The sequence below is a fragment of the Eucalyptus grandis genome, chromosome 10 (assembly GCF_016545825.1).
Source record: "Eucalyptus grandis isolate ANBG69807.140 chromosome 10, ASM1654582v1, whole genome shotgun sequence".
In the NCBI taxonomy this organism is placed as follows: Eukaryota; Viridiplantae; Streptophyta; class Magnoliopsida; order Myrtales; family Myrtaceae; genus Eucalyptus; species Eucalyptus grandis.
Genome location: NC_052621.1, coordinates 27,166,340 through 27,180,745, shown reverse-complemented (window position 1 = coordinate 27,180,745; position 14,406 = coordinate 27,166,340). Strand labels below are relative to the sequence as shown.

Sequence of the window (14,406 nt, the reverse complement as noted above, 5' to 3'; positions counted from 1 at the left end):
TCTCGCGATTATAGCAGTCTCTACCCTAAAAAACTCAGCATTTTCAGTCGGACACCGGCAACCCGCGAGAGACAGGACGACACTACAAGCGCTTCGACAGAAATCGAAAAGGCCAACTTTTGCCTCGAAGTGGAAAGGGGTAGGATAGAGAGAGATTAACGAAGGAAGCTTTCTCTCTCTCTCTCTTAATCAGAAACTTTTCCAATTCCTTATTTTTCACATTTCTGATATATTTGGGGGACTGTTGCTTTCGGTTTCATGATTGGTGGCGGGTACAAGGCAATACGTGAAGCGCCATGTGAGTTCGTAGTTGTACAGGCATGGGAGCCCAACCCCTCTTTGTCTCCGTGCGCTTATAAAGTCGTTTCCGGTCTTAAACTTTTTCCACACGTTGCTTGACATTATTTGCTCCTCCTCCTCCTCCTCCTCCTCACAGAATTTCGTGCTGCAACTTTCTTTAACCCAGGATGGTGTAGAAGATTCAGCTCGTCAGCATCATCATCATCAGAGCCTCTGAGTCCCAGAAGCTCAGTTGCACGTTCTGCTCCCGCCAGTCGAGGTAATTCTTCCCACGATTCTCGCCGCACTATTCCGACCCCCTCCCCGCTTAGCAGTTCAGATCATAGAGCACGGGCACTCCTTTCGATTGCACGTCTCGGCAAGTAGCGTAGAAGAGAGTAGGTTTCGAGAGAACGAGTGAGCTGTCGCCGTACCGTTTCAGATGCATCGTCCATGCCGGTGAAAGAAAGAAAACACAAGAAAGTAAGCTGTGCATAAATCTGCGCCGGTAAGAAGTTTCAGGGTTCGGTAAGGTCATGTCACTTCGGCTGTCCGTGCTTTTCTAGAGATTGAAGAAGAGAGAGAGAGAGACAGAGACAGACAGACAGACAGATTAAGACGTTGATGGAGATGGAGCTTTAACTAGCAAACCACCCGCACATTGATGATGCTTTAGTTGTCTGCACTGTGAAACTACATGATGCCTTTTTCGCTAGTGCAATTTCTGCATGGGACGGAAACATCCCGTTCAACGGGAGGTGAGGAAAGTCTCTCCGCGACGACCGGAACCATGGCTCTTCATTGGCCGGCGGTCGGAGTCGCGATGGCCCCGAACTCCCCCCGGGTCGCTATTCGCATTCCCTCCGTCTGGTCCAATCCCGATGCTTTAAGTTCGGCCTAATCCTATCCGATTCCAATCCTGAAAAACACATCCTATTCGAGACCACCGGCGAGTCCAGTTCATGGATCAGTGGTCCCCCGATTCACATTCACGCTCCTTTCACCATCTGAAAACGACCTTGCCTTACGAATCTGCCATTCGCCCACGTACGTGTTCATACGTGTACATTTCCCTCGTAAATATCTCCGGTTCACGTATTCTCGCACGTCGCCTTTCTTCTTTTTAACCCCCAAAGTCATCTTCTTGTTAATCTAGCCGCGATAAGCGATCTGTAATTGTGTACGAATTGCTGCAATTATTGAGTTCTGCGCTCTAGTTTTCAACTGCGGGACCTGGTCGATTAGTTCTCGGCGAAATTCGCATTCGTGTTTTTGACAAAAGCAGCGATGCCGCAATATTGACTTGTGGGACATTCATCTGGACGGGTAATGCTAGATTTAGTATTGTTTCTTATTTTAGGAGAACAACACTAGACAAAATTCTCTTTTCAACGTGTTCGGATTGATGTAAATCACTCGACTGAGAATAAATCGCAGTAGATTCAGAGCTGTTCAATGCGTGTGTGATCATCTCAAAGTTTTTTTTTTTTTGGGTAATTTATATGTCGTGCAGAGAAATGGAAGCGGCGGACCACAAATTCTCTAAATCGCCGTCGCGACTACCTCCTCTGCCCAGAGACCCGCGCGGGTCGCTTGAGGTCTTCAACCCGCCGGCCTTTTCGACCCGACCGACCAACCCGGCCTTTCGCCCGCCGCAGCGGCCCTGGCAAAGCTGGATTGGCCAGCAAGAAAGCCCGGAACACGATCCGCCGGGGCTCCCCTCCTCCAGGTCCACCAGCAGAGGCGACGAGATCACGGTCACCTCATGGATGGCCATCAAGGGCGACCCTCCGCCCCGCCAATCACAGCCCTTCACGCAGAAGCCCATCCCGGCGGTCCATCAGCATGACGACAGCGGACAATCACAGCCCCTCGCCGCCTTGGCGCAACCGCCCGCCGAAGCGGGAGCAGCTGCGCAGAGGGCGGCGGAGTGGGGGCTAGTGCTGAGGACCGACACCGAGACCGGGAAGCCGCAGGGCGTGACGGTCCGGAACTCGGGCGGCGACGACCCGAGCGGGAAGTCCAGCACCTCGAGGAGGAACTCGAACAACTCGGTCCGGAGCTCGGGGGAACTGTCGGAGGGCGGCGGTGGCGGCGAGGGAGGGAAGGAGAGAGGGTTCCCGAGGGTGTCGGAGGACCTCAAGGACGCGCTGTCCACGTTCCAGCAGACGTTCGTGGTGTCGGACGCGACAAAGCCCGATTACCCGATCTTGTACGCCAGCGCCGGGTTCTTCAAGATGACCGGCTACACTTCCAGGGAGGTCATCGGCCGGAACTGGTAACCCTCTATCTCTCTCTCTATGGGTAGTCGACATTAGTTCATGAGACGACGGGCGGCTGACGATCCGGTGCGTCGGGGCCGGCGATGCAGCCGGTTCCTGCAGGGGGCGGAGACGGACCCGGAGGACGTGGCGAAGATCCGGGAGGCGCTGCAGGCGGGGACGAGCTACTGCGGGAGGCTGCTGAACTACAAGAAGGACGGCACGCCGTTCTGGAACCTGCTCACCATCGCCCCCATCAAGGACGACGCCGGCGAGGTCCTCAAGTTCATCGGGTGGGTCCGCCTGTCTGGTCTGCCTTTGCCCCCGTCCCTCCTCCGATTCTCCCTCTCGCTCTTGTCGTGACGTGATCGACCGAGCTTCTTTTCTGCACTGAATCATGACGGTCCGCACGACACGTCGAATCTTTTCCCCCCGCTTCTTTCGGGACTTGGATTCGGATCCCACCACCACCACCTCGCACCCCTCTCTCTTCCAGCCACTCGAAAGAGGGAGAGAGATTCTTGAGTATGATTTGAAAGCGCGGGGGCTCCCATGCTTTTCAGAAGCGACAAAGATTCATTACACGCATCAGTGGACTGGCTAGTGCTTGCGTGTCTGGATATAGAATCTCTATTCTGATATATCTACGGACAAGACGGGATACTTGTTTGAAAATAATTAATCTCGTGCTTCTTCTTAGTATAATTGGAGTTTCCTTTTTCGTCAATCTTACTCAGTAAAAAGAAATATATTAAAAGAAAAAGATCTGAACAGCGCCATTTTGACCGCTTAAATTTTTAGGATAATTCGAAGGATATATACCTGAGACATGGGTTTTTAGTTTCTGGTTCAAATTTTCGTTTTTATGTCCCTTCTCTCTCTTTTTATTAATTTATTTGTTTATGAAGAATAGAATAATGATTTATGTGGGGGTGATGGTGGGCGTGGGGGCAGAATGCAAGTGGAGGTGAGCAAGCACACGGAGGGGTCCAAGGATAAGATGATGCGTCCCAATGGATTGCCTGAGTCCTTGATTCGATATGACGGTCTCTTTCTCTCTCTCTTCCATTTACTTTTATCTATTCATTTCATTTTATTTATGCTTATTTTCGTATGTGATGAGTTCGATCTTTAAGAGAGATACATTCCCATTACATCTTACTTGTAGGTCCATCACATCTTATCTGTAGGCTCAATTTGTTTCATGAAAATGATTATTTAAAAATACATATATTATTTAAAAACAATCACTTCTATCATTTGAAAATATATTCATTAAATATTTTTATTAATGATGTAAATATTTCTTTATTTATTCATATTTTAAATAAGGGATTCCAGTCTGTAAAGAGGACCTCACTATTTAAAGAAATAACCATATAAACAATGGAATCCATGGTTTTGTTATTCATTTTTATTTATTATTTTTTTTTGTTTTTACTGTTTTTTGATGTCTAGTATCAATACTCATTTCGAAGTGAAATGCCTATAAAAGAAGACAAATCGAGGTCAGGAAGGTTATAGTAGCACAAACCATTGAGTTTTTATTTTATATATTAGAAGAATCCATTTTGTTATTAATAAACTAGGAAAGGGAAACGAAAAACTAAAAGAAAGAAAATTGGTCGAACAACTGATTGGTTTTAGTAAAATGTTTTCCAAATAATTCATTTCCCACAAACAAGCTAATCCTAAAACTGTGACATCATCTTTGCTATGTCAACAAACACGGTAAAGACACCGCTTTATTAATAGTAAATGATTCTATTTATCGGTGGACCAACAATATAAAGTATAAGGAGCGTTAGTATCCTGAAAAATGGAATTCTTTTCAATCCAAAGACACTTGTTAACATGACCCTTTTGTCTCGGAAACATCGACTTTGGCGATGGGATGATTAATTGCTTGACACCCACGCTACTAAATAATGCATGGTTTGTAAGAGGCTTCTGTTATTGCTTGTTTTGCAAGATAATACAGTAAGTTTGTCGTCATCATTTGGCGCAGATAGATTGCACTTCATGCGAGTTTAGAATGAACTGAACATCGATATTGTGAGCCTCTGCTTTTGATGGAAGCATCATCTTTTACGGAATGCCGAACCATTTGCAGTTGTTATGAGGAATGAGCATGACGTTCCGAGGTTCCGTAGTAAAAATTCGAGTTCCTAATTCTTCTCACGCTTAGCACTCCATTCTAGAGCAGTAAGAATGGCAGACGTTCCTAGGTTCGCGAGAAAGGTCTCGTGACCACGTGAGTTGCTTTCCTAGTTTGGAGGTCTTTTGTTTCTTAGTCCTACTTCGTTAACGTGATCGTTTCGCAATTATGTGAAGCGCATGATGCGGGTGTTAGCAGAAGCTTCTTCTTTCCCTTCTTCTAATGCTGGATGCCAATGACGAGCCTGATGGTTTGTTTTCGCAGCCCGTCAGAAGGATATGGCAACGAGCTCGGTATCAGAACTTGTGCAGGCGGTGAAGAGGCCGAGGGCGCTCAGCGAGTCGATCAATCGCCCTCTAATGAGGAGTTCGGAAGGTGGTGGCGAGAAAGAGAGATCAGATGCTACAGGAAGACGAAACTCTGAGAATGTGGGAGGCAGGAGGAATTCAATGCAGCGGATCAGCGAGGTGCCCGAGAAGAAGCAAACGAAATCTGCTCGCCGCTCGTTCATGGGGTATCGCCTTATGTCTCTCACTGTTTAGAATGTATTGGAATTAGTGATAATTTCAGCAACTTGTATCTAGCTAAGATGCTACTGTCTCACTAAATTTATCTCCCCATCCTGGGGATAGAAGGGTCAGGACGAGCCGGTCCAGTTCCGAAAGCTTCGACTTTAGAGGAGCTGCAGACGACGGCGACGAAGACGACGACGACGTGAGTGAAACTGACGAGAGGCCAGACAGTGTGGATGATGTTGTAAGACAGAAGGAAATGAGGAAGGGTATCGATCTTGCTACCACGCTCGAACGTATCGAGAAGAACTTCGTCATCACGGATCCCAGGCTACCGGACAATCCCATTGTAAGGCTGCTGGACAAACTAAGGCGGAGCTTATTCACTCGTTGTACTTGAAAGTGGATATATGCGATTTTAAATTTCATCTCGTCCGCAATTTTCAGATATTCGCTTCTGATAGCTTCTTGGAGCTGACAGAATACAGCCGGGAAGAGATTCTCGGGCGGAATTGCAGGTATCTGCTTTCTGATTACTTCAGTAATCTCTACTTTTTTAAACTTTTAGTCATCTAACTGGCCTAGAGATGGGACTGGCAAATTGGCACTTAGATATGTTTAAGATATGAGTATAAATAGGAAATTTGCAGCTTCATGCTCTCATATTGCATCCTCCTATTTGATAGAGCTATTGATGATTAAAAGGCCCAGAGCTTGTGCCATGAGAAATCTGAAGCTTCATTTGGAAAAAAAAAATGATAAATAAACTGACCTATTGTTGAAATGTAAATGAGCTAGTTGTGAGATAACTTGTTTGAAACTTTGAATCGGTATAGGTTCCTCCAGGGACCTGAAACTGATCCAGCAACTGTGAGGAAAATCCGGGAAGCCATTGACAACCAAAGAGACGTCACTGTGCAGTTGATAAACTACACAAAAAGCGGTACGTACCTATGAATTTCATGTAGAATGACTTGAATAGAAAAACCGTGAAGTGGAATTCCTACTTCAGCATGCCCTTGAAAATTTATGAGCTTCGTGTAGAATGACATAAATAATAATTTCAGGGTAAAAGTAAAGAAAGTTACTCTTAGGTAAACATGCCTCTTGCTTGTGTATAGCAGCTTTAGCCTCGATATGAAGCTGATCTACTTTACACATTCTTGTAAGTATTGTAATGTTTTCTCCTGAATTTCAGGCAAAAAGTTCTGGAATTTGTTTCATCTTCAGCCAATGCGTGATCAGAAGGTGCACTCCACAATTGAAGTTTAGATAGATTAATACAATGCGATAATATTGTTCAAAGTACTAAGGAACTGCTTATGTGAGAAAACAGGGAGAAGTCCAGTATTTCATTGGAGTACAACTGGATGGTAGCGCACACGTTGACCCACTGCAGAACTCCATTCCTGAGTATACTGCTAAAGAAAGTGAACAACTGGTCTGGGCTCTCTTTGCCTCCATCATATATCATTCAGTTATCATCAAACTTTGTTATTTCTTTGTGTGAGGGAATATCATACTTTTCACACTTAACCCAGCTGTTCAAGAATCACTTTAATTGAGTCAAATTTCTGAAAGACGATTCTTTTTTTTAGTTCTTTCAGTGGTTGCCCCCATAAAATGCCAGACTTTCCATATATTAGTTGCTACTAGCACTGCAAGATTTTTTAGCAGAAGAATCTTAATAATCTCCAATATCCTCTGCCATTTTCCTTGCTGATAAATTATAGGTGAAAAGCACTGCTGAAAATGTTGATGAAGCAGTGAGAGAACTTCCGGATGCCAACAAGGTAGCATCCTTATTTTGATTAAAGCTTCAGAAGTCTCTCAACGTGATAATGAGATTAAGAACTTTTCTGTGAGCAGAGACCAGAGGATTTATGGGCTAAACACTCTAAAACCGTTCACCCAAAGCCACACAGGAAGGACAGCCACCCTTGGAGAGTCATTCAACAGGTACTTTATTTCTTATCCTTATTCCATACTAAGATCAGTTAATAAGTAAACCTCTAGCAAATACAATGTCATTCTTCTAATAAGCATGGTGCATGACCTGTAAATATTGGGAAGAATGGATGTGATGAATGCTTTTAAACATCCAGTGTCCTTTACCTATACGGTTCCCACATGTTTTTACTTATCCTGAGTAAATAATTCACGTTCTGCACTTCTTAAAGTAGATTAGATTGACTAGTTAACCTCTCCATGACATTGTCACCACGTCAGTTTACTACTTTGGTCTTTTGTAAGCTTTATCTCATGATTTTCTTGCTGTTATCTGTGCTTAAGTTATTTATTTGGTGAATTGTGCTCCTGACATGCAGATACTGGATAGCGGAGAGCAGATAGGATTAAAGCATTTTAGGCCAGTTAAACCCCTTGGCTCTGGGGACACCGGCAGGTACTTCCTGTGCATGTCATATTGTCTCAACTGGAATTGAATAACATCTGGTTTAACCAAACCCGAAAGCCAAATCTTTTGATTTTTTTTACAACTTTGACCCTTGACTGTCCTTCCCAAATGTCAGAAATTTAGCAAGGAAATCAGAAACTGTCAGTCTCTCTCGCACATGGTTTTATTAAACTTCCTTGGATTAATTCCTTTTCCTCTTAATCTTGGACACAGTTTTACTGCATATTTTTTATGCATATAAGCTGCAGAAATCCAGTAATGCTTAATAAATTAATGATAACTTGGAGTTACTGGCTAGTGAGGGGTAGAAACCTTTGCAATATAAAGTTTGTACTGCTGAGCGCAATGCTCAGACTTACTGATTGCACACTTTGCTCTCTTGATCACTGGTAAGGCTTGTGTGCCAATACTAAAAGTCTGGAAGTACATTAGTCTAGTTGACTTTAATCATGTTTCAGTTGCTTTGGAAATTTTAGCTTGGAAATAAGAAATCTTGTAAAGAGGTTGCTGCAATGTGGGGCAAAGGTGCAGTTGAGGGCTTTGAGTCTTGCTGGCAATTCTGAAGACGTTATTTTTTTTTTTTGGTACTTGTTTCTTTCTGCATCTGAAAGGGGCATTTTCTGTGTGTGAGAGTTTGATGAACGCTTGACCATCATGGCAGTGTGCATCTAGTCGAGCTGTGTGGAACCGGCCAATTCTTTGCAATGAAGTCCATGGATAAGAGTGTTATGCTCAACCGCAATAAGGTATTGAAATTGGTTGACTTCCATCAGGATTCAAGTTCCTTTTGAATTTATATGCGTGACATTCTCGCAATCCATAAAATAAGACTGATCATTGGAAAATCTGAGGACATTACTGATGTGGATGTAAGCACTCGTGTGTTGTATTTCTCATATAAATGGAGAAGTTGCATTTGGTGATGCCAAAATTTTACTTCTTCTATATCTAAGATGGCATTCCTAGTTCGGTTTTTAAGTTATAGGAGGATGATCTAGTGTGTATGATGGTTGGATGTTGTTCAGGAATTGGCTGATAATGTGCTTTCCTTCAATGGATTCCTTATTGATCTGTTTCATGAATCTGGGATTGCATACATCTTATATCCCTTAATATGAATTGTTTTCTTCATTTTCCGAAGGTCCACAGAGCTTGTGCTGAAAGAGAAATCCTCGACATGTTGGATCATCCTTTCCTTCCAGCTCTATATGCTTCTTTTCAGGTAAAGCATATATAATAGATTGTTATAATCCTTGTCTTCCAGCTCTACATGCTTCTTTTCAGGTAAAAGGCATTTATAATGGATAATTATACTGGTAATTGCGGAACATGAAGATAATGCAAATTGAACTGTGTGTGAGGTGCTCATCAATTTCTAGATATGGGTTATTCATAACCTATTGTTAGGCACTTTTCACTTTGCCTTGAACGATCCCAAGTCGTGCTCTCACATGCCCTTTAAGTGATTGCTTGTTATATTATTCGAGTTATGTTCGATGGTCTACCATTAGTAGATGTCAATTATTTACCTCCCCATGGATATAATCCAAATCGATGCTTGCAGTATCCATCCAACATGAATACTAATTTTAAGTTTTCTGCAGACCAAAACCCACATCTGCCTGATAACAGATTATTACCCTGGTGGCGAGCTCTTCATGCTCTTGGACAGGCAACCCCGGAAGGTCCTCAAGGAGGATGCAGCGAGGTAAAAGTTTCTGAAACAATCTTAATGTAGATGCCTCAAATGCTTATGTCAAAGCTTAGGTTCTAAAATTTATTCAAAGAGGTTATAAACTGATTTCTGAAGCTCATGCTACAAAGAAAGTTCCCCCTGATGCCTGAAGTTGAAAATTATGTCATTTAAGCTACAACATATTGTGGACCTGTGATGCTGAAAGTCACAATACAATATATGCACATTCACATGTTTAATCCACAAACTTATTTTATTAGAATGTACTATCTAATGGCAAAAAATCTAGCCAGATGCATGAAGCTCCTGCTTTTTCCTGGGTCTGGGCAAAGGTCAGACCACTTTGGGTCTAATGCACGCAGCCTTACCTTGCAAATTTTTAAGTGGCCTTCTTCACAACTCAAAAGATGCAAAAACATAGAGTAAAATCGGTATTACTCTGGGCAATTCTAACTCCACCTGTAGAAGTTGCAGGCCAAAATGTCAAAAGCCAACTTGTCGTGTTCTATTCCTTTCAATTCATTGCGTATAGTTGATGATTGCAGATTCTATGCTGCGGAGGTGGTTGTAGCATTGGAGTATCTTCATTGCCAAGGTAAAGGTCCATCACATTACATAAACCGAGAATTCATTCTCTGACAGATGCACCTGTTGCTACATTTAAATTCTCGATGGCAAATTTTGATGAAGTTGATCATGGAAATTGCAACCGAATTGTATTTTTTAGGGTCATTTGAGGGCTAATGAGTGAATGGATAGCAAATTAGACACGCTGCCTGGAGTCTTCCCATTTATTGACATCTTTGTCATTTTACAGGGATTATTTACAGAGATCTAAAACCGGAAAACGTTTTGCTTCAGAACAATGGGCATATTTCTTTGACAGACTTCGATTTGTCGTGCTTGACATCTTGCAAACCTCAGGTAATTCAACTACCTAATGATCTTCCGAATGAGCAATTGTTTCTATGATTATTTTTACAATAGAGTTTATGCATTGTGTGTATATATAATGTACTCATTGATTCTGTTATTTGAAGCTTTTGATTCCTAGTACTGATGAAAAGAAGAAGAAAAAGAAGAAGAAGAAGAAGAAGAAGAAAGGCCCAGAGACGCCAATCTTTATGGCTGAACCCATGCGGGCATCAAATTCTTTTGTCGGCACGGAGGAATACATAGCTCCGGTTAGTTTCTTCTTTTCTTGCCTCTATCTAAAGTCCAAATGTCTCCAGATTGAGTGCACCAGTTTACTTCTGTGTGGCTATGCCAACTTCCTTATATGTTGCAGGAGATCATCAAAGGGGCTGGCCACACAAGTGCAGTTGATTGGTGGGCGCTTGGTAAGTTCCTCTCGCATCTTCTAATGAAGAGGAACATGGTAATGCATTTATTTCTAGAAAAGATTTTTTTTAAACAATAATCGGTAAGACCAGGCTTGCTTTTGGGGGAATGTCAAAAGAACTCCAGTTTCTTTTAGTCAACTTCGTAGAAAAATAACATCATCTGTCTTTTAATGCATCAGAAAATTTGACAAGAGAAAAGGAAAGAAAAACTACTGCATCGCATATCTTTTACCAGATAAAATGATCCACCAACACCAAAGGACTAAAAGCATCAGTTAGAAATACTCGCCTTTTGATAGGTACTAGCTGCAATGCTGGATTGAGCTCTGCAATATGGTTAAACTCGATGCATTACGCTTTGCTTACTTTGAAGTCTTTTTTGGACCCGATAATAACATTGAAAAGATAGATATCTTGACATCAGCAGCGCAACAAAAGTTTCATGGGGAGGGAGAATTCTCTCCTATCGTTTGTACTGGTAGTTCTGTAATAGATATGTAATGACGCTTTTTACAGGGAGTTAATTCTGTCATTCACAATGCACTAATGTTGTCACTCATTTGCAGCCTACTTATGTTTCTTCAATTTGCCTGGGAAATCTTATTGTCTCCATTTCTTACAGGTATTCTGCTATATGAGATGCTGTATGGATACACACCCTTCAGGGGAAAGACGAGACAAAAGACATTTACGAATATCCTTAACAAGGATATCAAATTTCCAGGAAGTAAACCGGTTAGATACCTGCCTATAATCATTCCTATAACTTGACACACTTGAACTATGGAATTGGTCAAACAGAAGTTCATGCTTGGTCGGAAGTTTTTCGAAGACCCCCCCACTGATTTGAACTAGGAGTGCTGGAAAGTAGCTTGCTTATATTCTGCTTTTCACAGAATTGACAGTGCACAGATTGATATGCCTGTTTTAGAAACAGACATCTAATATTGGCCTCAGCGTCTCATTTCGGATTCATCATTGGTTCTTTCCCTTGAGCTTAGGTTCAGGGAAGTTTTCCCCAGTAAATAGCAACACATTTGGCCAATAAGTGGGACGTTTTCATCGTAGATTCTGTTCCTAGCACTTTTACTTGGTTGCATGATTATGGCAGCACAAGATATGTTTAAGTCGGATTCCTCAAAAGTTGCTGCATAGAAGATAAGAGTTTTTTTTCATGACCTTTAGCAACTCTCAGGAGAATCATATGATACAAATGGGACTATGTCTATCTGCAGGCAAGTCTCCATGCGAAGCAATTGATGTACCGATTGCTGCACAGGGATCCCAAGAACAGATTGGGCTCATACGAAGGAGCGGACGAAATCAAACGTCACCCGTTCTTCCGCGGCATCAACTGGGCCTTAGTTCGGTGCATGGTAATGTGACAAAAATTGCGATCATAAAGCATGTTCAACTCCTAATTTTGCTCGATGTCATGCAATGGGCTGACATGCGTGAACTATTCAGGAACCTCCTGCGCTTGATGCTCCTCTGTTCGGCGAAGGCAATGCAGAAAAGGAAGCCAAACTCGTAGACCCTGAAATGGATGACCTTCAAAAGAATGTTTTCTGAGAGGTCTAACTCCATGCTCATCCATTTTGCAGTGGTGCAAAGCAAGCAGGAATAAAAACTTCATGATAAGCACATGGACTTCAATCTGCAATAGAAGGAAAAAGAAAGAATCGAGGTCGCATTGACTGGATTTGGAAGCTAGGAGATTGGCAATTCTCTCGCTTCGACATTTGATATGTGGAGATGGCTTCGCAACATCCTGTAAAAGCTCTGCTGATCATTCCTTTTATAGTTTGGTGATGTAATTTCCTATATGCACGTCAGAAGGATTTGAAGTTCTCTTCTGCTTGCAACGCTATGTTAGTGTTTCGTGAGTGTAAATTATGAATTCTTTGTGGTTATATTAAATCTTAAGTACTTCATGTGACACATCGTGTTACGACCATATGAATCAACTCCTCGTCTCAGGGCTTCACCAAGCAGCTGCCAGATAAAAGCATCCGGAAACACATTATGTCTACATCGCACAATTTTTTTCCTGAGTTGCATGATATAGCTTGCATTCGACCGAATCTGAAGCTGGAACATCTCAATTTCTCTAAAGCCGAAATGCCAATGTCATCCAATGTGCTTTTCGGTTAGAAATTGGCTGTTCATGCCCCCATTGCATCGTGTAACTTGTGAAAGAGAAGTGGACGGTTGGTGTGGTCAGAGACTGACTGACAACGAATTCTATGGCTGTGGAGTTTACTGCGATGGAAGTTACCATGCAGAGGCTTAAACAAGAGGTTTTGATATCGGCTCTAACACCATGTGATAACGAGACCAAAGATTGAAGAGAGAAATCGTGCATCGTTGAGATTAGGACTGTCACAAAAGCCCGACCTGGCCCACCCCAACCCAAACCAGACTGACCTGAAAAGTTCGCATCTTTTCGCGTTGTGCCTCCTTTTGGTTGAGGTAATACGTAGAAGTTTGGTAATTACGATGGCTTGGTTCTGGTCATAAACCCAAACCGAAACACATTAAATCCTACTCAATTCCATTTTCTCCTTCCAGCTTATGCTCAAATAGTCCAAATCCAAGCCAAAATTTCTGTTCGGATCACCATTTGTCGACTAACACACAAAGCATCAGCCAAAAATTCACAAAATCAAAGCAATATAACAACTGTCATCAAGTACAGCAGAGTTTTCTGCTCTGCAACCCCCAACGGTCGAATAAAAATAAATTCGCAACATTTTCGCATCATCAGGAACAACCATTCACCAACTACCCACCAAAACGGATGTAGGCCATGTTTGGTTCAGTATTCCCACAGGCTTTCAGTCTCAAAAGTCCCTTGAATAAAAAATTTAAGTATTTGGTTCAGCATTTGAAGGTGTCATTAGCCAAATGCTGGCTTTTGAAATGCAGAAAACGCAAAGCAGGTAAGGACCTGCTTTAAACTTTTAGTATTTCAAAAATGCAAGTCTACCTATACTATTCATCCGTTGACTTCTTTTTTTATTTATTTTTAAACCAATCATTTTCCCCACACCCCAACCGCCATTGATCGGTGACGAAGTTTCATCAGATTTTATTTTTATATTTAAAAAAAATAATAAAAACTCTTTGCAAATGTTGGGTTTGCCTTTTTTAGCATTTTTATCTTTTAACAATCAATAGCCCAACTTTTATCAATACACTAGAATGATCATTAATTAACGAAGATGATTAATACTATAATAATTTTAAAAAAATTATTCAAAGTTGAAAACAAACTTAAAAGAATCCTAAGCCAAAAGTTGAGCTTTGCATTTAATCTCTAATCAAATTCTTTCAATATAATTTTTAAATAAATTTATTAATATATATCTTTTACATTACTCTTAGCATGAAAATGTAAAATGTTATATAATCATTGTTTCTTTTTTACAATTTTAAAAATACTAAAACAAAAAATTTAATTTGGTTACACTTAAGGGCTTTTCAAAGGGCTTTTCAAATATATGTTTATCAAACAGTTTTGCATTTCTCTAAAACACTTTTTAGTTATAGTTTACCAAACAGTCTAGCATTTCGAAAAATTTCTTTACCTCAAAGGTATTTGCATTATCCCAAAGGCATTTCCCCAAAACTGAACCAAACGGGTCCGTAAACCGTAGAAAGACAACAAAGAAACTGAACCATATCTCAACTGGAGAGTCGATCGATAACGCTTGGAAGCGGAATAGAAGCGACCCATGA

General features: G+C 41.8%; 1 protein-coding gene across 9 annotated transcripts; it reads left to right on the top strand.

Annotated features, from left to right (window-relative positions):
- On the top strand, window positions 1-12,606 carry LOC104422540 (phototropin-1). Of its 9 annotated transcripts, none has more exons than XM_039303899.1 (25): window positions 1-139; window positions 280-360; window positions 467-559; window positions 1,793-2,557; window positions 2,651-2,833; window positions 3,495-3,586; window positions 4,963-5,212; window positions 5,331-5,559; window positions 5,658-5,728; window positions 6,047-6,153; window positions 6,409-6,458; window positions 6,547-6,651; window positions 6,944-7,003; window positions 7,080-7,169; window positions 7,538-7,614; window positions 8,288-8,372; window positions 8,768-8,848; window positions 9,231-9,334; window positions 9,868-9,917; window positions 10,140-10,246; window positions 10,363-10,506; window positions 10,611-10,662; window positions 11,288-11,400; window positions 11,901-12,041; window positions 12,133-12,585. In XM_039303899.1, the coding sequence occupies exons 4-25, from the start codon at window positions 1,797-1,799 to the stop codon at window positions 12,235-12,237; spliced, it is 3,057 nt and encodes a 1,018-aa protein (XP_039159833.1). In that variant the 5' UTR covers window positions 1-139; window positions 280-360; window positions 467-559; window positions 1,793-1,796; the 3' UTR covers window positions 12,238-12,585. The 9 variants fall into 9 exon arrangements, with proteins under 9 accessions (XP_039159833.1, XP_010033190.2, XP_018719267.2 ...); XM_010034888.3 differs by having other exon boundaries at window positions 280-370; XM_018863722.2 differs by having other exon boundaries at window positions 4-298; window positions 437-559.
- The last annotated feature ends 1,800 nt before the right edge of the window (window positions 12,607-14,406 follow it).

Bases quoted from the DNA above. Each gene is read 5' to 3' on its own strand.
- LOC104422540 (XM_039303898.1), top strand. From the start codon at position 1,782: ATGTCGTGCAGAGAAATGGAAGCGGCGGACCACAAATTCTCTAAATCG. The intron at 2,834-3,494 runs GTGGGTCCGCCT...GCGTGGGGGCAG, and splicing joins GAGGTCCTCAAGTTCATCGG to AATGCAAGTGGAGGTGAGCA. The intron at 12,042-12,132 runs GTAATGTGACAA...TGAACTATTCAG, and splicing joins GGGCCTTAGTTCGGTGCATG to GAACCTCCTGCGCTTGATGC.